Genomic DNA, 23,719 nt, shown 5'->3' on the forward strand with positions numbered 1-23,719 from the left:
AGCATAAGCTTGTTGTTTTAGTTCAGGAGGAACTGTAAAAGGCAGCTGTTGTTTGTTTGTGGTGCTCGGTGACTGACTGTCTAAAGCTCTGCATAGCCTTACAGAATGTGTTACAGTTGTGCTAGCATCCATATCTGATATCGTGATGCAGCAAGATCCAATCAAAATGTATCAAGCTTTTGTCCACTGTTTCAGACAGAGAGGGGCCAGGCCATAAACTGGGCCCTGGAATATGCGGTTCACTACAGCATTATGGGTAAAATGTATTTTATTTTATGTTAAAAAATATATATAACCTCTTTCAATACTTTTTGTTTTCATTGAATTTCATCCATGCATTCATTTGCACTCTAATTCTGCTTCTTTTTATCACTTTGAAAATGGATAATGTACTAATCTAGTGTGATTACGGGGATGAATATGAAGAGAATGGCAAGTTGGAAAACCACAGATGGTCTAGCACAGACGAGAGATGACAAACTGATCAAAGGAACCACAGCGGTACGTTTGTTGACGTTCAATGATAAAAGCCAGTGACGGGTTGGTGTATGCAGCAGCTCATCCTGTACTGCGAATACAATACACACCATAAAAACATATTTATTTAAATGAGCTCTGCAATTGGCAAACTGTCAGGTTTAATGAGCAAGGGCTATTTATATGGCAAATTCTGACTGGAAAAATTATTTAAAAATAACAATTTTACTATGTTACAATGTTTTTTCCATTTTGCGGAAAGGCAACTGACCTCGACTGTGATTTCCTCTGATCTCATAAAAGGCTTGCCAGGAATATTTCTTCAAGCACACACTGAATTTCAAAAGATATACAGTATCATGCATATTATTTTTAAAAAGATAATTATGCGGCCTGTCATAGGTACAAAAGCTTTTTCATCACTTTATCCTCTCAGATTCGGCGAATTTGAGGACTATACAGTGTGGAAACTGCACAATACTCCAGGTAACAATTCCTTCAATTAATGCTTCATGACATCTTTTATCCCAGGCATTGAGCGCTTACTATTTCTCATCCAGCAATATTTATGAGTGCATATCCCAATTTTACTGAAGCATTTCGGAAACCCATTCATTTTGTGATAGAAATGTCAAGTGCAATTGTTTTGAGTTAAAAAAAATCTCATTGACGTCAGCCAAAATTGCATGCAACTTGGCAGAAAAACTCTTACATTTTTTATATATTTATATGAATATGTAGCTTATTAATGCACTTTTTATTAGTTTGTGGCCTTTGTGATAATGTTGAATCTGATTTTGTCAATATACCATAATGCGTAAAGTACACAAGAAATATACATGTTTACAAGTTTATTTGACGTTTATATATAGGTTAGGAGACGTATATGAGGGCACAGCTTACGCAATATAAATAGAGAAATGAGTTGACAATGTTAAAGATAGAACGATAAATAGTTAGAATGATATAACACTAGATAGATAGATGGATAGATAGACAGATAGACAGACGGAATGATAGATATAATGTTAAAGAGAACAACAGACAGATGTATAGATGGAAGGAAAGAAGGAAGGATGGATGGATGGATGGATGGATGGATGGAACCAAAGAACTATGGATGGATGGATGGATGGATGGATGGATTGATAGAACCAAAGAACGATGGATGGATGGATAGATGGATGGATGGATGGATGGATGGATGGATGGATGGATGGATGGATGGATGGATGGATGGAACCAAAGAACGATGGATGGATGGAAACAAAGAACGATGGATGGATAGAACCAAAGAACGATGGATGGATGGATGGATGGATGGAACCAAAGAACGATGGATGGATGGATGGATGGAAACAAGAACGATGGATAGATGTATGTATGGATGGATGGATGGATAGATAGAACCAAAGAACAATGAATGATGGATGGATGGATGGATGGATGGATGGATGGATGGATGGATGGATGGATGGATAGAACCAAAGAACGCCAGCTGGATGGATGGCTAGAACCAAAGAACGATGGATGGATGGATGAATGGATAGAACCAAAGAACGATGGATGGATGGATGGATGGATAGAACCAAAGAACGATGGATGGATGGCTGGATGGAAGCAAAGAACAATGGATGGATGGATGGATGGAACCAAAGAATGATGGGTGGATGGATGGATGGATGAACCAAAGAAACCTAAAGATGGATATAACCAAAGAACAATGGATGGATGGAACCAAAGAACGATGGATGGATGGAACCAAGAACGATGGATGGATGGATGGATAGAACCAAGAACGATGGATGGATGGATGGATAGAACCAAAGAACGATGAATGGAGGGATGGATGGATGGATGGATGGATAGAACCAAAGAATGATGGATGGATTGATGGATGGATAGAACCAAAGAACCATGGATGGATGGATGGATGGATGAACCAAAGAACCAAGGATGGATGGATAGATGGATGGAACCAAAGAATGATGGATGGATGGATGGGTGGATGGATGGATGGATGGATAGAACCAAAGAATGATAAAAAGATAAAAAGATAGAACGATAGAACGATAGATAGAACGATAGATAGAACGATAGATAGATTGATAGATAGATAGATAGATAGATAGATAGATAGATAGATAGATAGATAGATAGATAGATAGATAGATAGATAGATAGATAGATAGATAGATAGATAGATAGATAGATAGATAGATAGATAGATAGATAGATAGATAGATAGATAGATAGATAGATAGATAGATAGATAGATAGATAGACAGACTCACATATCGCTGGAATTTCATCTGAACCGTCAGGACAGTCAAGTTCCCCGTCACAAAGCCAGCTCTCGGAAACACAGCTGCGTCCGTCGCCACAAAGAAATTCCTCGACTTCACATGCTTGAGGAAGAATGGATAGTAGAGGTGGCGAGATGACGTGGGGAGAGAATGAAAAATGAGAGGTCATGAATAAGATGTTATAGTATGTTTCTCAAGTCTGTGTTGAGCATTAATGCTGAATGTGGGTTGACAGTATAATGACAGATATGCTGTATGTGAATGAGTGGTACAGTTTTAACCTCAGAATCATATTCGAAAACATTTAAATAGCTCTAATACCCAAAGAACTCCAGTTCCTTAATCCCTCCCTATTCTGAACGATGTCTGAAAATTCATTTGTTTGCACTTCTCGTGTGTATTGCCTCTTCAAGATGAATCGCTAGTTGTATTCCGTCGCTTTGGATAAAAGCCTCTGCCATGTGAATATACAAAAATAAATAAATAATAGCTCCACATACCAATCCTGAATACATTTCCTCAGCTTTAAGTGAGTGCGGTCTTATCGTCTGCTCTCCTCTCTCACTAGTTCAAAGAGAACACATGTTCTTTCATTCACCCAAATGCTTAAAAACCAATAGCCCCAAGTAGCAAGCAATCTTCGGAAAAAAGTGCAAGCTTTTTTTATTGCTAGTGCTTCATAAATAACCAAATAACACATGTACTGCATGGTGCACTTCACATCAGCCTAAACCCAAACAATCCATTTGAATTACTTTCTGGCCTTATTTGCATTGCCGTAAACAATCCCAGAGAGAAGCAGCAGGGATCAGCAGTGTAGAGATGGATTTCCTGCACCTGACGGTTGAAAGCAGTTGAAAGGGAGCGCAGGAGAAGCTAGGGGCCTTTCAAGCTGGGAAAAGTAACGCCGTGAGGATGGGATGGTAATAGAGGAGCGTTTGCGGCCCTCCTGCTGAGTGGATGGGCAGTACAGTTTGATGCGTGAAAGCAGCAAAGCGTTGTGATTACAACGAGTTTCGAATCACTCTGGCGGAGATGACAACGAAAGCTCACAGTTGAGAAGGGAAGTTCAAAAGGAAACGTCCTGTTCGTTTGGCCCCGAGTGCTGATGTACACGGAAACATGTTTTGGACTCGCTCTCTGGTAATGTGAAGAGCCAAAGCCAATTTACTGAAACGGCGAGCAGCCTTTAAACGGAAAACCCGTAAAAAGTCTGTTTATGGTGAAAGGCAGCTGAGATGTGTGTTTTGTTCAACAGCATCTGCATGTAGTCAGTCATTTTATTCCTTAAATGCCTTTAAATTGCTTGAATGTAACTCTACACCCTTGCCTCGTTTAGATTATGCGGTTCTGTGAATATGCAAAATAGCCCCGCCTCTACTCTCTCACACCAGCTCAGAGATGCACTCGTTGACCTGATTGGTTACAAAGTAGTTAGTGACGTCAGAAACACCAGTGATTTCAAACCGCGTTTTTGAGACTCTCTTAGGTTCGCTGCAGTTTTAAGGAGAAAATACTCAGGAATGTTGTTGACTTATGAATTTGCACATGGTTTGTCTTAAAGCACATTATAAAACACCATATAAACAACATTAAAAGCTTGATTTTCACCACAGGGGGACTTTAAAGGGTTAGTTCACCCCAAAATTCAATTTCTGTCAGTAATTACTCACCCTCATGTTGTTCCAACCCCGTAAAACTTTCATTCATTGTCGGAACACATTTTAAGATATTTTTGATTCAATCTGAGAGCTGGATCACTCCTCCATAGGCTTTTTAAAGAAATTAAGGTTTTTGATGAAAACATTCCAGGGTTTTTCTCCATATGATGCACTTTACTGGTATCCAAACGGTTCAAGGTCCAAAAGACAGTTTCAGTGCAAACTGCAAACTGTTCAAAGGGCTTTAAACGATTCCAGACGATCGCTCATTTAAAAAATAAATAACAATTTATATATAGGTTATGAGATGTATATGAGGGCAAAGCTTACGCAAAATAAATAGAGAAATGTGTTGACAATGTTAAAGATAGAACGATAAATAGTTAGAATGATATAGATAGATAGATGGATAGATGGACATGTAGATGAATATATAATGATAAATAGAACAACAGACATTCAGACGTATGGATTGATGGAACCAAAGAACGATGGATGGATAGAACCAAAAAACAATGGATGGATGGATGGATAGAACCAAAGAACGATGGATGAATGGATGGATGGATGGGTAAATGGATAGAACCAAAGAACGATGGATGAATGGATGGATGGATGGATGGATGGATAGAACCAAAGAACGATGGATGAATGGATGGATGGATGGATGGATGGATGGGTAAATGGATAGAACCAAAGAACAATGGATGGATGGATGGATGGATAAATGGATGGATGGATAAATGGATAGAACCAAAGAACGATGGATGGATAGAACCAAAGAACGATGGATGAATGGATGGATGGATAAATGGATAGAACCAAAGAACGATAGATGGATGGATAGAACCAAAGAATGATGGATGGATGGATAGAACCAAAGAACGATGGATGGATGGATAGAACCAAAGAACGATGGATGGATGGATAGAACCAAAGAACGATGGATGGATGGATAGAACCAAAGAACGATGGATGGATGGATGGATGGATGGATGGATAGAGCCAAAGAATGATAGATGGATTGATAAATGGATGGATAAATAGATAGAACCAAAGAACGATGGATAGATGGATAAATGGATGAATGGATAGAACCAAAGAATGATGGATGGTTGGATGCATGGATGGATGGATGGATAAATGGATAGATCCAAAGAATGATGGATGGTTGGATGCATGGATGGATGGATGGATAAATGGATAGATCCAAAGAATGATGGATGGAAGTTAGGGGTGCACGATATATCGAATCAATATCGTTATCGCGATATCACGTTGCTCGATATCAATATCGAAAGTGTCGCGATATTTATGCAATATTTTGTTTATGATGCGTCTGTTCCGACATGCACCGTTGCATTTCCCCCCGAATCATTTCCTGATTTTCCTTCTCCATAAACAATATTAAATCAAGAGAGGTTTAACTTTTCATGCTACAGATTTCCCACAGTGGTCAGAAAGAACAGGAGAGACACTTTGTTTTTCTCAATATAAAGTCGCTACTCGCTCCAAAGCTAACCGCCGTCACTCTCTCACTTCTCCCTTGCTCTCCTGCCACACAGTCCCACACACACACACTTGCCCCGGCTCGACGCGCACACCAGCGCACAAGTAGCCTATAAACATCAGGCCACGGTCCACCTGGCAACTTCATGCGTTTTCACTGATCGGATAGCTATCTGATTTATCAAAATACGATCTTCAATTCCCGCGCTATATGCAGATTTAATGGAGTGCACGTCACCGTCACGTCAACAGTTATGAGCTGCGTTTTATGATCATCAGGTAAAATAAGATCAGTTCGTTTATTTACTTTTAATGAAGATAACTGTGAAAAGCGTCTGCGACTTACTTTCACTTTGATTTGCGATAGTTTGCGCGTTGGCTTGATGAGGTTCAACAGTGCGTCGTCATATCTGGCCATAACATGACAAGCCTGTAACGTTCTCATTTTTAGCGTTTTTGGAAGGAGTACATTTTACATATGTGGTTTATTCAATAACGAGATGCATTTACATTTGTCCAGTTTCAACTGAAATGCGGCCCAGACCGCCTCCTGAAGTGGTTTGAGCGATTAGATTCAAATACGTCACGAATGCGTTTCACAGGGCATTTACACCTGGTCTTTTCACGATCAGATAGCTATTCGGTCAAAGAAAAGGCATATAGTGGGGTTTATGTTGCATAGTGTGTTCTGTAGACTTGCTATTTATTTATTATCTTTTACAGTGTAGTGTACACAACTAACATGTCCTGTTCTGTTGACATATTATTTAGGCCTATTTATTAATGCTGTACCAGTCCAATATGACTAGCAGTTGAAATAAATCTTATGTAGTAAGAAAACTTGTTTTATTTATTAATCTTTTTGATGCGTTTTCCAATAACTTTTAAAAAATATCGAAATTAATATCGATATCGCAATATTCATTATCGATATCGCAATATCACATTTTTGTCAATATCGTGCACCCCTAATGGAAGTATAATTTTTAGAAGCACAAATGCTCGCCTTGCTCTGTTCTGTGATGCGCATTCGTGACTCTCCTGTTCGAACTCGTTCATCAAAATGAACTAATGTTTTCCCGAGTCAATTCGTTTGTTGAATGAACCAAATGACACGAAAAAAGATTTGTTCATTTTGATAAACAAGTTCGAACAGGAGAGTCACGAACGTATCACAGAACAGAGCAAGGCGACCATTTGAGCTTATAAAACTTCAACTTTGTTATTTTTTTTTTTTAAATGAGCGATCGTTTCGCTTGATAAGACCCTTATTCATCGTCTGGAATCGTTTAAAGCCCACTGTCTTTTGGACCTTGAACCGTTTGGTTCCCATTGAAGTCCATTATATGGAGAAAATCCTGGAATGTTTTCATCAAAAACCTTAATTTCTTTTTGACTGAAGAAAGAAAGACATGGACATCTTGGATGACATTATTAGCAAAACATTTTTTTAAAGTACTCCTTTAAAGCAATGTGAACACATGTTGTCATAACTTATTAATCATATAATTTTTTACAGTGTAGTTGCCGAAAGTCAGAGCCATTCTGCAGATTTGAGCTGACAGATAAAAAATCGTGTAGCGTACGGTAACAGATTCTGATTCTTTAGTTTCAAAGTTTGATTCCATTCCATGCTTTGAATGAAAACAATTTGTTATATTCACATTGAGAATCACAGTCATGGCTGCCATACACATGTAAAAGACGCATAATGAATCCGACCCATAATCCTCAATCTCAGATCATAAAGCCATTCATGTCTGAGAATGAGATAGAGATGCATTATTACTGAAGTAAAAGGGGAAAAAAAATCAATGCAAACATTAAAGACGAGGCCTTCATTTTAACTCCCAATCTCTTCCCTTATTTTCTCCGCAATGGCATATTATAAAGATGTTATCTCACACAACACCCTCTTACCTTAAACACGAGCTAACACGCACACACATAGATAAAGAGGGAGAGAGAGAGACAGACGTGCACACAAACTCCTCACTAAGAAAACATGAATAATTCATCAGCTTATCTTAAAATTCAGTGTGGCTTTCTCACACATTATGTCTAATGTGGTTCTGCTCACAGCCCTCCACCACTCCGCGCCTGCTTGTTTTGTACCTGGGAAAATACTGCAAGCTGAACGCATCCTGACAGCTGCTTTAGAAATACATTTTATGGGAACGTGTGAAATATGGACGCATAAGGATATGAAACCAGCTCCAGTGATGAACATTCACACCGGCAGTGTTTTGGCAGGTATTATGATGAGAACCTCGGCACGACTCAATTGTTTGTCAATAAAACGAGAGCGATTCTACAGTAAGTTAGGTTGGATAAAGAAATGAAGTTCTCAAACGACGTTCCGACATGCTAAGAATTGCGATCATTCACACATTGCACATTTATTGGACAAAGCATCAGTGATGGAAACATGGGATCTTGACTTAATCAACTTTTCAGTGCTTTTCCGATAAAGAAAGCTCCTCCGTATGGTGGGCGTCCTTATGAATTGAATGCTATTGACCCAGTTCTCCATTAAAGTCATAAATGATAGAAATGTATTGGTAAAACTTATTACGAAGACTGTGAACTGTGAATTGAATTGGAGTTAGACCGTTAAACAGTTTTTCACCATTGCTATTTTCCCGATTTTTTGGGCGGGGCTCTGTTCCACTTTGTAAATCTAACCAACAACGCCAACCCTACTCAAGTTTTCATGGAATCCATGATGTTGGTTAGATTTACAAAGTGGAACAGAGCAGTGACATATATAGCCTTCGTCTCAGCCATTGTTGAACTGCATCGGAAGTGGACATGCACAAAGTTGACAAATCCCGCCCATGAAACCCGGAAGCGTGATAATCCCCTATTGTTTCTGTACGCGAGTTAGTGTTCTGTGAAAGAACAGGTTCTGTAGGCCATTGACCTCTGTAAATGTTTGAGAGGCAAATGCAGTTTTTTGTTTTTGTTTTGTTTTTTATTAGATTTTTGGTATATTTGATTTACCACCATTGGGTTAGCATTGGCTAACCCATCCTGTGGAAATAAACCCCTAAACGATTGCATTAGCCTGCTGCCTTCGTGTTCTTTTATCTTTTACTGGTCACATATGTATCACAGATGTGAAAAAAACGCAGAACTCATACTTAATTTTGACTTTACAGGGACTTTAAAGACTTTTATTAAAGACTGTATTATTCATGCCCTATTTATGAATGAACGGCTCGTTTTAAAATCTTTCCATTCAACTGACATTTGTTAACACATCTGCTTTAAACATTACAATCCTCATGATAACGTTACATGAAGTAAATCCACTTCAAAAGCTAAATACTCATGAACAGCACTGCCATAGAGATAAACAGAGCGACCACAAAAAAAAAAAAAAAAAAAAAAAAAAAACGGAAGTTCAAAGACAATATTTTAAAGATGGCGGCGCGATTTCCACAAATTCACAGTTTTGTAATATCACTCCTAAAACCCTTCTGATTGGCTATTGCGTTCAAGAAATCAACAGATATGTTTGTGATTGGCTACATTGCTAAATGCTGCAAAAACACATTCTCTAGTGCACAAAACAAAGATGCGCACTGGATCGTTTGCCGAATACGTTTCGCCAATATGCTATTATTACGAAGAAGAAACCTGATCCCAGACCAGCAATTATGTGCAGATTTTCTAAAACTCCTCTAAATCTCTAAAATGCCTCCAAAAGCAATCAGAAGCAGCATGAGACATTTACATGTTTTTTGTTGCCACATTTCATACTCCACAGTAGCCTAAAGGCATCTTCTTCTCTTTTTTCCCCCCATCTAGCCGCTGTGAAACATTCTTCAGGATAATCTTCAACCGTTTTTTATACAAGGTGAATGAATGTGAGTGACATTTAATGAGCGCAGGCATATCCTCATCCAAATCTGGATATTTAATTACACGCCGCTGTTCCATCTACCAGCTCTCGCGCTCTAAACATTAACTCTGTCTCCCGCCGTACGAGATCAGCGTCGCCCGTTAGCTTCATCAGCGTGAGTGCAGATGATGAACAGCTCCAGCCATTGTGCCAAAGAGATGTTTGCAATTTCTCTCTTGCGTGATTAATCAATCCTAACGTGCACAAGCTCGTTCAATTACACCACGTGCGTGGGGCCCATATTGATCGTTTTATTAGGCTCTCTGCCAGCTCTTAATTATGAAATATCATTCGCGGTTGCCATAGAGACGCGACACGGTAATGAGGAACGAGTCTAGTGCAACCAAACTTCTGGCAGGAAAAAATCTAATTATTTAAACTGACTTTAAAAACAGAGCAGGAATTAGCAAAATGCAGTTACTCCACATAAAGTTTTGTTTGCCTTTTGTTTGTAATTTCATAAATGTCTATTTCAATTTTAGGCAAAGGGGGCGAACTAGGAAAAAGCACACAAAACAGAGATAAAAGGCATGTAAAATACAAAATTGGAGCAGTTGGACCCAAAAGCTGTGAAACCATATCGCAAAACAGGCATTTTTGTTATTTAAACCTGTAAATAAAAACTTTTTAGGACTTTTAAACTGAAATGTTTTGATAAAATAAATATTTAAAGCCAAATAACACGCCCCCTGTCTGCCATTGGTCAAGTCAAACAGAAAGCCCCGCCCCAAATTCTCAGCTTTGGTTGGTTTAGCTTTTAACTATGTTTAAACTACATAATAAATATGAATAAATGCATGAAGCTAAACATCACTGGTGGTTTCAGACATTAGGATGTCACTAGTGGCCTAAAAAAAAAATCATAATTTGAAACCTAAAAAACATTTGTGTGAAAACAAATTCTTAAAAAAGTTCTATTTTGGGATGCCACTGTACAATACTAGTTCTGTTCATCCGATTTGAAAATGTTCTTGCCACCTGAAAGCTGTTTTTATCCTGTAATGTGAAGGTGTAAGGAAAAAAAAATGTGATTTACACAATACTTGGAATTTCATGTCATCTCTGCATTTTCAGGGTCAATCAAGCTGTCTGCTCAACTGAAAGTCGTCATGAGCTTCACAAACACGCTCTCGCAATAACCTGCAATAGCTTTTAGCATCAAAAACAATGTGGAATGAGACGACGAGTCCTTGGACGTTCTTTTATCATTACGATCTACATCAGAGGGCATTCTGGGTTTGTGAAATGACAAGATCCAGCTTCGCCAGCTGTCTTCATTCTATGAGCCGCCATTTTAAAGTCTGAAATGCTCTTCTCTTATCGCAGATGTCACCACAAAAACCTCTGGCAAAGGCTCCGAAAGAAAAGAAAAAAAAATCCTATGCAACGTTTTTGCATCCGTTGTTCTAAGATTTGATCCGTTTAATCAGATATCTGAATTTCTTTTATCTTCACACAATCAGATTTGCAAATGAAACATCCTCTTTTTTGCCCTTTCTTAGATAAATACTTCCTGTGACTTCCTATTCGCTTTAATAAGTGCTTAACATTTGCGGATTCCGATTGGCTGAGTCTTTGTGAACTCAAGAGACCACCTCGTTTCAGTTTCCAAAACATTTCTAAATCGTATGGTTTCATAATGGGGCTAGATTAGCATAACAGAGCAGCGCTTCACAGTATTTCACTCTCGCTGGGACATCCTGAGTGGAATGATTCAGCAGGAAGAGAAAACAGTTATTTCATTTAATAACATGTTCATTGGGCCTTTTTAAAATATGTTGGAAGAATAAGATTTAAGCCAAGACATATTATGAATAATAGTATTGCTAAGTATTAAAGCTCAGTGCAGCTGAGCTATGGAATGCGATCTTATAGCATGGTGTTTAAGATAAGGATTTTTTTGTTGTAGTTGGTTTACCATTTTCATACAAAACAGACAAGAAGAAGGGATGCAAGTCATTTTTTGAGACCAAAATATTGGGGGTTAAACTTAGGCCAGTAAGTAACCACCTTGCAACCACCCAGAACACCAATCAAAATATTGGGGGTTAAACTTGGGCCAGTATGTAACCACCTTGCAACCACCCAGAACATCCTAGGAACCACTTAGCCACTCAAAATACCTTAGAAACCACATAATAACAGGTTAAAAACACCAAAAACACCTTAGCAACCCCTTAGCAGTTAGCAACATGCTAAAACAATGGTAAATCCACACCGCATCAACCCCACAGTACATGTTTAACTTGGGCCAGTACGTGACCACCTTGCAACCACCCAGAACATCCTAGGAACCACTTAGCCACTCAAAATACCTTAGAAACCACATAATAACAGGTTAAAAACACCAAAAACACCTTAGCAACATGCTAAAACCATGGCAAATCCACACCGTATCAACCCCACAGTACATGTTTAACTTGGGCCAGTACGTGACCACCTTGCAACCACCCAGAACATCCTAGGAACCACTTAGCCACTCAAAAAACCTTAGAAACCACATAATAACAGGTTTAAAAAAAAACAAAACACCTTAGCAACATGCCAAAAAACCATGGTAAATCCACACCTTATCAACCACACAGTACATGCTAAAAATCATAAAACAACACCTCATAGCAACATGCCTCAAAACACCCTAAACAGTAACAACTAAGCAACAGGCAAAAAAAAAAAAAAAAAAAACACCCCTAAAAACACCTGATCAACCTTTAACCAAATGCGTAAAACAACACCGGATCAACCCCATAGCAACATTCTAAAAAAGCCAAACCCCCTTAGCAAATCCAAAACAACAAGCTAAAACAACACCTTATCAACCCCATAGCAACATGCTAAAAACAACCAGGTAAAACAACAGCGGTGAACCCCATAGCAACATGCTAAAAACAACAAGGTAAAACAACTCTGGTCAACCCCATAGCAACATCCTAAAAAAGCCAAAACCCCTTAACAAATCCATAACAACATGCTAAAAACAACATGGTAAAACAACAACTTATCAACCCCATAACAACATGTTAAATACAAACTCAAAACCACCTTTGCAACCACATACAGTAGCAAGATGCAAAAAACAAAATGGTAATGGTTTAAAACTTTATCGACTAAAATAACTAGCTTCTGACAGACGGCCAACCACGTTCGTTATTACGTTGTGCTTCAAGTTCAATTTTACTCTTTTGTCGAAATCGACATGCAATATTATTTTAGTCGATAAAGTTTTAAATATGGATATTTTTCTTACACGAAGGCATCGATTCACTTCAGAAGGCCTTTATTAACCCCCCAGAGCCGTGTGGAGCACTTTTTTCATGCACTTCGATGGACTTCCAAAAAAAATAAAACCATTCCGATTGTATTCGTCTAAAACAAATAATCTCATATACAACTAGAATGGCTACAGGGTGAGTAAATCATGGGTCGATTTTAATTTTATTTTTAATTTTTTTATTTAATTTCAATTTTAATTTTGAACTATCCCTTTAACAAAATGCTAAGAACAATCCAATAAACACTCCTTAGCAACCCAATACCAACATGCTAAACACAACATGGTAAAACAACACTTTAACAACCACATAACATGAATGCTAAACAAAATGACACATAACAAAATGCTAAATCAAGACAAAACACTTTAGCAAACCCTGTAACAACATCCAACAAAGCACCCAACAATAACAACTTAGCAAAATGCTAACAATCTAGAACACTAAAACAACATGCTAAAACCAGAACACTCTTACACTAGCAACTGTTTAACAACATGTTAAAACAACCCAGAACTCATTAGCAACCCAATAGCAGCATGCTAAAAGCCACCTAGAAATCAGATATAAAGCAGCATGCTAAAAACCATGCAGAAAAACCTAGCAAGTCGATAGCAACATGATAGCAACATGCTAAAAACAACCAGGAACACCTTAGGAAGTACACAAAAACATGTTAAAACCACACAGACCAGTTTAGCAACCCCATAATCATGCAAAAAGCCACCAAAAACCATGTAGAGTAGCAGCATGCTACTACTTTCAGTAACTTCCTAGCAATGTGCTAAAAAAAACAACAACAACCCAGAACGCCATAGCAACCCCATAGTAACATGCTAAAAACTATCTGAATCCCCAACAGCAATTCCCAAGCAGTGCGCTAAAAACAACCCAGAAGACCAGAAACCAAAACCATCTAGAACATCATAAACTATGCTACTTGGCATTCATCCTAGTAACAGAACAAAATGCAAATGATCAGACTTCTACATTGTTTACCATAATTTAACCACAAATGCAGAACAAGATACAATTTAGCTTTTAATTTAAATAAACATCAATCATCAGAAAAATAAGCATGGACAAATTTACTTGCATACTATGCAGAATGTCAACTTTTTTATTCCAGGGAAGAAAGATAGTCAGACGGGTTTGTAATAACATTACATCACTGTTCCTCTTTTCACGCGTCCTCAGTCCTCTAATCTGTTCATATATTCACTCCCAGTATTGTACAAGCTACAGTAGAAGCTCCAGATAAGGGAGGATTATGAGAACGAGAGAGAGCGAAGAGGAGAAAGTGCAATTATGTTGCTCCCTCAGTTGTGTAATATAACATGGCTTTTCATCTATCAATACAAGATCATGTTAATTGTCAAGTAAAAAATGAGGGTGCATTTGCATGTCCCCGCCTCGGTCATTAAAATGTTCCTATAAGCTAGAAGCTACCTTAGAAGGTTGCACAAAATGTTCATAAAATAAGTGATATTATTTTTAGTTACATTGTCATTTAATAGTTAAAAGTTATGAAAAAAATCAACGTATTTCATAAAATAAATAATAATACAGTATACATGTACATTTATATTAATTAAAAAAGAAATATCAATGTATAATCAATTATATATATATATATATATATATATATATATATATATATATAAATGAATAAAAATCTATCATTTCATATAGCAAAAAAAATATAAAAATATAGCAATCAAAAAAACTGTTGTTTGCCCTTAGAGCAGGCTACCGATTATTTTTAAAAAAAATACTATTTAATATTTTAAATTTAATATTTTAATTAGAATTATGCATGTGTAACTATAGACATAATAATAAATTGAGAATTAAATGTTTATATAGAAACAAAAAGCTATGATTTACCTTTAAAGTACTTATGAAGTACTTAAAGAATGTGGCACAGAATTGTCATAAAATATTCTATTATTTTTAGTTAAATTTACAATAGTTAAAAAAACCTTTTGTGTTCTGAGAAACAAAATAATAAATAGGCTATTATAATTATAGAATAAAATAATACCTTATTTTATTTTTAATACTTTACATTATATATAAATTTGCATTAAGAGTCCTTATACAAAATTTACATTATTATTATTTATTTATTTTTTTATTTTTTTTATTTACAAAGTCCTGAATTTTTATTTATATAATTAAAACAAGTATTATTTACAGACAACACTGTTAGACCTTACCAGGATTTTTTAATAATAAAAAAATGCACTAAAACTAATAAGTTTTTTTTAGTTAACTTGAGTTTTAGTGCATTTTTACAGTAAATTATTTTGTACTGTTATATCTAACAGTGAATAAAATACTTTTTATTATTGAATTTTATAATACCCTTTTATTATTAATTAAAAAGAAATATTAATCATATTCATAAAAAACATATAATAATTCTACATAAGAATAATATACGAAGCAACATTAAATGCAATAAATAACAATAAAAACATCAAATAATTGGATAAGATTAAGTTAGATTACTCAGGTTATTTTATAAGGAAAAAAAATACGTGTTCACAGCTTAAATCAGTAGGTCTACTGTGAAACACATTTTCCTGACCTCCTGAGGGAAAACGAGTTGTTAGTCAGTCTATAGATGTACGTCTTCTTCAGTGTGTGTGTGTGTGCTACAGACAGAGTCCCTCAGGGTCCGTGTGTCCCAAGTGAGCGAAAGCAAAAGACGCACCTCACTAACCGATGCCTCACCTCATTCGTCCGGAAATAGCCTGTTTTGCCGTCTCGCGCACAGAAAGACGCGCATGACGGAAGCGGCTGAGAGACAAACTGGAGTGTCAGACAAAGGTTTCTGCCCTAAAAAGCTGTAAAATACTGCTGTCTCCAGTGCTCTGCGGACAGTTCTGGATGTTTCATTACTCATAAATGAGCTCCACTTCCAGTCAACTCTCGTTCCTCAGCGGCTCCTCGGCTTGTTTAGGGGTTTTAGCTGTCAGAACCGTGATTCTGTCAACTTTTAGGAGGATATTGAAGGGCACACGGGGGCGAGACCGGAGACCCGGACACGGCTGAGAGGAAATATTGCTCTACTGTTCTAAACTGCCCTGTGGGGGAGGCCGAATGAAGCCAATAAACGCACTAGAAACACATTCTACGAGCGAGGACTCATCTCCTGTGATGAAAGATGAGGCAGAGTAATAAGTAAGACACGCTGAAATCGAAATGTAGCCTATATAAATCTACACACTCCAATCCAGGTTAACTTTTGGTTGCAGCACTTGAATATAGGATGATGAATCAATTCTTCCTCTAGCTGTCCATTTTTCCACATAAACTTTGTTTTAGTTGTAGGCCTATACTGTATAATTATTTTGTGTATACAGATAAATAATAGGCTAATATTTAAAATATTTTATATATAAATAACATTTCTTTAAACATATGCACGCATGTGTGTGTATATATAAGCCTACAAAATAATTACAGTAGGCTACACATAGCCTATCATGTAGCCTAAACACAAACTTTTTAACTTTTATTTTGGATGCATGCATGCTACTCAATTACCATGATGCGCGTTTTAAAACACTTTTACCTGGTGTTTCTTGGATAAAAAGTTAAAGATCAAAATGTTTCTTTAAAAAAATCTGTATTATCTCAAGTACTTTCTGTTTACATTTTAAACCATGAATGTCTAATGTCATCATAATAACATGCGTATCTAATCATAATCTCAAGTTTTTTTGGTTTGTTTTCTGGATGGCTCTTGTTGCGTTGTGCCATCTTAGCATTTACATTTGCAAACGACCTAAAAAGATAAACCGAAAAGTTCCCCAATGTGACTCCCAAACTCGTGTTTCCATGTACGCATGAGCCTAAACGTCTATTTTCGAATCCATTGCATTTGCATCCCATTTGGAGCTGTAACTCTGTCACGGCTCTAAGATTTAATCATGATTTGAGTGTGTGTGTCAATGCGACACCGCGGGGATCATTAAAGTATGACTGTGCCGATCGTTTTCACCAGCTGTGGTGCGCCAAAAAGTGTGCGTTTTTTGGGTCATTGCACATGATGGAATCCGCCTCGTTCCCGGTAGAAATGCCGTAAATGCTAAACGAGCCACAGACATAAAACAAAACAAAAAACACCTACAGAACAATGATCTCGCAGAGTGGTATCGCCCATCTGCCGTGCTATTATGGCGAACCGTTTCGCAACGGCTGCTCTGAAAGTCACTTCCCGCGTATTTCTGCAAGGATGGAAAAACATGCAGCGTTTTTCCACTCGGGTTGTTAAAACCGCTAGCACATGGTGCCCTCTGTTCGACATCACAATCATCACACAAAGCCGTTTCGAGAGATCACCGGCCAATATGCTGGAATCGATGTTAGCCGCCACCTGTGAGCTTTGTGGCGCTTGGCATTGGCGGACAGAGACGAGGGGCGTCCTTTCTGACAGGACTGGCTCGGGCGTTAGCGGGGCAGCGATTCAAACGGGTCCAGATAATGTCATGGTAAATGTGGCTCAAACACTCATATTCTTGTAGCAACCGGCCATCTGCTCCGGGGGAGATTCATGCTGAAAATGCAAATCAAGGGGAAAGCTGGACGTTCTGTTGTATTCATGCGTCATCATTTTTCTTTTCTTTTTTTTTCAGAGTGAGAAGTTGCAGGCTGATGTTCTGGATGCTTTACAAAAAAAAGCTAGGTAAAGCTATGAGACCATAATGCAATAGTACTTTGATTAGTTACTTAAAAAAAAAAAAAAAAACCATGGTACATGTATTACAAATTAATTAGAGAACTTTAGTCTGATTCAGGGGGAATCAGAATGCCAAATCATGACTGACGAGAGGTGGAGCTGGGGATGGAGGACGGTATTAGCTCCTCTGAAACGCCATAGCTGCTGATAATGCTGAAGGAGCTTTTATATGTACCGTAATAGTCGTTGCATTCTTTTAGTAGATAAGCTGAGAGACAGCTGATGTGAGCCTGACTAACCTCTCACGACCAATTCGTACGAATGATTAAAAAGTGACTAATTCGTACCAATTCATACGACCTCACTTGTACGAATTCGTACAATTTGTCTAAACCCACATGATGGTTGGTTTAGGGGCGGGGTCAGGGGTAGGTTATTCGTACGAATTCATACGAATTGGCCAATTCGTAAAATTTTGCACAAATCGTACCAATTCGTACGAGTGAGGTCGTATGAATTGTTACGAATTAGCCAACTCGTTAAATTCACGCAAGCTACACTTTTTCTTAAATATATATGTGTGTATTCATTTACAAAATAATTATACACAGTATTATGTAAACAAAAACATATATATACACATATATATATATATATATATATATATATATATGTGTGTGTGTGTGTGTGTATATACACACACACACACACACATATATATATATATATGTGTGTGTGTGTGTGTGTGTGTGTGTGTATGCATAAATGTGTATTTGTATATATATATATATATATATATATATATATATATATATGTGTGTGTGTGTGTGTGTGTGTGTCACACACGCACACACATATATGTTAACATATATACAGTGGTGGAATGTAACGAAGTACAAATACTTCGTTACTTTACTTAAGTACATTTTTCACGTATCTTTACTTTACTTAAGTAGAATAAATAGTGCATACTTTTTACTTTTACTTCGTTACATTTTGCAGCAATTATTCTACTTTCTACTCCACTACATTTCTACAACTTCTGTTACATTTTCATTACATTTCCTGATCAGTTTTTTCCCTGCCAAAACGTAAACGTTGCACGTTTGTCTCACCAGTGACGTTTGGTTGCCATAGATACATCAACTAAATGCGTCTTGCACGCGGTGTGTTTATCGTGCAATTTATACGCGAAAATTTGTTTTTACGTGCTTAGGAAACGCACTGTGTGTAATATACGTTTGGATAGGAATATGGCAAGCCAAGAGGTTCAGAATTGCACCATAAATTAATCGCGTTTACGGCCAAACATAGTTATTAACATATAGTAAGGATATGGCTTATTGCCTAATTGCAAGCTTGTTTCAGAAATGGTGACAAAAATTTTTTTCCATCATTATTGAACATCATTATAGGAGTATTAGGTTCAATGAGTTAGAATTAAATGTTTTATTAATCATTAGAAAATAGTCATTAAGAGAATCAATTATTATGCAAGTACTTTTACTTTTAATACTTAAAGTACATTTAAAATCAGGTACTTTTTACTTTTTACTTAAGTATGGTTGTCATTGTGTTACTTCTACTTTTACTAAAGTAAATATTTATCTGGTTATTTGTACTTTTACTTAAGTACTGAGATTCAGTACTTCCTCCACCACTGCATATATATAGATGTGTTAATATGTATATAACATACATATTCAAATATATATATATATATAGGCCCAGGGCCTTCTTGTCAGTTATTGGCTGGAACAGTTTGTTATGTTTCGTGGAGCGGGTTGCCGCAGTTTGTTTTTGTTGCCATTTGTGGAGCCTGGGTTGTCTGCAGTGCATAGACCGTATTTTTTTTTTTTTTTTACAGTGTGTTAAGGGGACAGCTAGCGGATAGGAAGGAGATGTTTGCTGTATGTGTCAAAAAATGTTTGGGTCGCTTTTTATGGACATGTTTTCCGATACAGTAGATTATCATTTTCAGCAATTTAATGCATTTCATAGTGCCTTTTATCAGATTCTTGACTCAAAATGCACATTCTTACACCTAATAGACCTAAAAATGAGCACCTTTTTCAATTGAAAAGTTCCATGTATGTTACACAAAAACACTCAAGTAATGCATCTACAAAAAAAAGGACAATTCCCAGAGATAACAACAAAAGGCTCCTTATTTACACAGCCAAGAAGTGAACCTCATATCAGGGCTCCCATGGGAAAAACGCACGACCCTTTCTGGACAGAAATCCATCTAATATAATATCCACAACCACTATAAAGCACTCGAGAAGAAGTCTTTTCAAACATCGACGGGCCGCAGTCACTTAACTGTCTGAGTTCAGCGGGTCAGTGGCGAGAAGGCCCCGCTGGGCGGCTCTCAGCTCGCTAATGCACAAGTTAAGGGCCGCGGATGGAGTGAGAGTCATTGCGTAAGACCCATAACGGCGCTCTCGAGTGTTCTTGGGAATACGCTGATCCATTATCTCCCGCACTTTTAGTACGCCTAATTAAAACGCGAGGACAATAGGGTCGTTTCGTCTTCTTGAGGCCGCTGGCGGTGTACGAAATATTTTATTCTGTGCCTCAAAGGTCAGAAGACCCTCTTCACCCTCCGCATATTCATATTCAACACGAGTTGTGGGATGAAATATGAACCTGGAGGTTTGCATTATGAAGTCGCAAGGTTGATTGTGTCCAGTTATAAACTGCGATGTATTAAAGCTCTAAAAGGGTCTTAATGACATTTCGTAATGCAGGTACCAGAGTTTATGTCCACATTAAGATGTCTATTAGCACAGGAGTCAGCAAGTTCCTATATAGTGGACACGGGCGCACCTGCAAACCGTGTCGGGATGGGTTGCATAAATAGCCCAAAGGCGCACTAGTACGTCCCACATCGGTTCAGGTGCACTTAACTGAACTTACTTTTGCTGCACTTAACTCAACTTTCTTTTGCTGCACTGCGCATTTTAGCAACCGATATTACAGTGTTGACTGTGAACACACAGGTTGCGAAGCCTAGTTAAAGAGGACGAGTGTGGTAGAAAAGCAGAAGTGAGACTGTTTTGAATGTCCTTCTCGCGGCCGTGTAGCTTTGAACCCCCTCTGTGCAACCGCAACATGCAGAAATATTGCATCAGAGAAAACTTTCAGAGAGATTCATTTCTGTGACCCAGACCACAAATAAATAGCATCCGATACTGGTGTAGTTTGCTTTTTTTTAGCCATCTTTAATGGTTAGGTATAAAGTTACGTGTACGTGGTACTGAATGATTAACATTCATATGCTAAGTGTTTACATTTTAACTGTACATAACTTCTATATTTTAGTAAAAATAATAGAATATACAGTCTATTTATATTTATATTAATAGCATGTCTATATGTATATTAATAGCACATATATGTATATATAAATACACTCAAAAAAATGCTGAGTTGTTTTAACCCAATTTTGGGTCAAATATTGACTAACTCAAACATTGGGTTAAAAATATCATTTAAATATGTAACCAGATGGCTGGGTTTGTCCATATTTATGGAAGCTTGTTTCCGCCATAGAATGAAAAATATTAAAGGTAATTGCAACTTTTTATCTCCCAATTCTGACTTTTCTCACAATTGCGAGTTTACTTCTCGCAATTCTGACATTATTTCTCAGAATTGCGAGATGGAAAGTCAGAATTGTGAGATATAAAGTCAAAATTGTGTGATATAAAGTCAGAATTGGGTGATATAAAGTCAGAATTGCGAGATGGAAAGTCAGAATTGTGAGATATAAAGTCAGAATTGCGAGTTATAAAGTCAGAATTGCATGATATAAAGTCGCAATTTAGAGATATAAAGTCAGAATTGCGAGATATAAAGTCAGATTTGCGAGATATAAAGTCAGAATTGCGGGATATAAAGTCAGAATTGCGAGTTATAAAGTCAGAATTGCATGATATAAAGTCGCAATTGAGAGATATAAAGTCAGAATTGCGAGATATAAAGTCGGAACTGCGAGATATAAAGTCAGAATTGCGAGATATAAAGTCAGAATTGCGAGATATAAAGTCAGAATTGCGAGATATAAAGTCAGAATTGCGAGTTATGAAGTCAGAAATGCAATTTATAAAGTCACAATTGCGTGTTTTAAAGTCAGAATTGCGAGATATAAAGTCAGAATTGCGAGATATAAAGTCAGAATTGCGAGTTATGAAGTCAGAAATGCAATTTATAAAGTCACAATTGCATGTTTTAAAGTCAGAATTGCGAGATATAAAGTCAGAATTGCGAGTTATAAAGTCAGAATTGCGAGTTATAAAGTCAGAATTGCGAGATATGAACTCAGAATTGCGTGATATAAAGTCGTAACTGCGAGATATAAAGTCAGAATTGCGAGATATAAAGTCAGAATTGCGAGTTATGAAGTCAGAAATGCAATTGACAAAGTCAGAATTGCGAGATATAAAGTCAGAATTACGAGATATGAAGTCAGAAATGCAATTTATAAAGTCAGAATTGCGAGATATAAAGTCAGAATTGCGAGATAAAAAGTTGGAACTGCGAGATATAAAGTCAGAATTGCGAGATATAAAGTCAGAATTGCGAGATAAAAAGTTGGAACTGCGAGTTATAAAGTCACAATTGCGAGATATAAAGTCAGAATTGTGAGATTTAAACTATTCTGAGGGGGAAAAAGTTAGTTTTTTCCCCCTTAGAATTCTGACTTTATATCACGCAATTCTGACTTTATATCTCGCATTTCTGACTTTATATCTCGCAATTCTGACTTTATAACTCGCAATTGCGACTTTATATCACGCAATTCTGACTTTTTATCTCGCAATTCTGAGAAATAAAGTCATAATTGCGAGATATAAACTCGCAATTGTGAGAAAAAAGTCAGAATTGTGAGATAAAATAGTCACAATTATTTATTTTATTTTTATATTCAGTGGCGGAAACAAGCTTCCATACATATTTGCATATTTCCATACATAACTCAAACATTGGGTTAAAAATATCATTTAAATATGTAACCAGATGGCTGGGTTTGTCCATATTTATGGAAGCTTGTTTCCGCCATAGAATGAAAAATATTAAAGGTAATTGCAACTTTTTATCTCCCAATTCTGACTTTTCTCACAATTGCGAGTTTACTTCTCGCAATTCTGACATTATTTCTCAGAATTGCGAGATGGAAAGTCAGAATTGTGAGATATAAAGTCAAAATTGTGTGATATAAAGTCAGAATTGGGTGATATAAAGTCAGAATTGCGAGATGGAAAGTCAGAATTGCATGATATAAAGTCGCAATTTAGAGATATAAAGTCAGAATTGCGGGATATAAAGTCAGAATTGCGAGTTATAAAGTCAGAATTGCATGATATAAAGTCGCAATTGAGAGATATAAAGTCAGAATTGCGAGATATAAAGTCGGAACTGCGAGATATAAAGTCAGAATTGCGAGATATAAAGTCAGAATTGCGAGATATAAAGTCAGAATTGCGAGATATAAAGTCAGAATTGCGAGTTATGAAGTCAGAAATGCAATTTATAAAGTCACAATTGCGTGTTTTAAAGTCAGAATTGCGAGATATAAAGTCAGAATTGCGAGATATAAAGTCAGAATTGCGAGTTATGAAGTCAGAAATGCAATTTATAAAGTCACAATTGCATGTTTTAAAGTCAGAATTGCGAGATATAAAGTCAGAATTGCGAGTTATAAAGTCAGAATTGCGAGTTATAAAGTCAGAATTGCGAGATATGAACTCAGAATTGCGTGATATAAAGTCGTAACTGCGAGATATAAAGTCAGAATTGCGAGATATAAAGTCAGAATTGCGAGTTATGAAGTCAGAAATGCAATTGACAAAGTCAGAATTGCGAGATATAAAGTCAGAATTACGAGATAT

General features: G+C 37.0%; 1 protein-coding gene across 2 annotated transcripts in view; it reads right to left on the reverse strand.

The window, feature by feature from the left end:
- lrp1ba (low density lipoprotein receptor-related protein 1Ba) overlaps positions 1–23,719 on the reverse strand; it is a 260,042-nt gene that overhangs the window by 216,760 nt on the left and 19,563 nt on the right. For both annotated transcript variants that reach the window (XM_039682989.2, XM_039682988.2), the window contains exon 2: positions 2,772–2,885. In XM_039682989.2, coding sequence (XP_039538923.2) covers positions 2,772–2,885 — 114 coding nt within the window. The remainder of the gene's footprint in view (positions 1–2,771; positions 2,886–23,719) is intronic.

The sequence above is a fragment of the Pimephales promelas genome, chromosome 2, assembly GCF_988280905.1.
Source record: "Pimephales promelas chromosome 2, fPimPro1.hap1.1, whole genome shotgun sequence".
In the NCBI taxonomy this organism is placed as follows: Eukaryota; Metazoa; Chordata; class Actinopteri; order Cypriniformes; family Leuciscidae; genus Pimephales; species Pimephales promelas.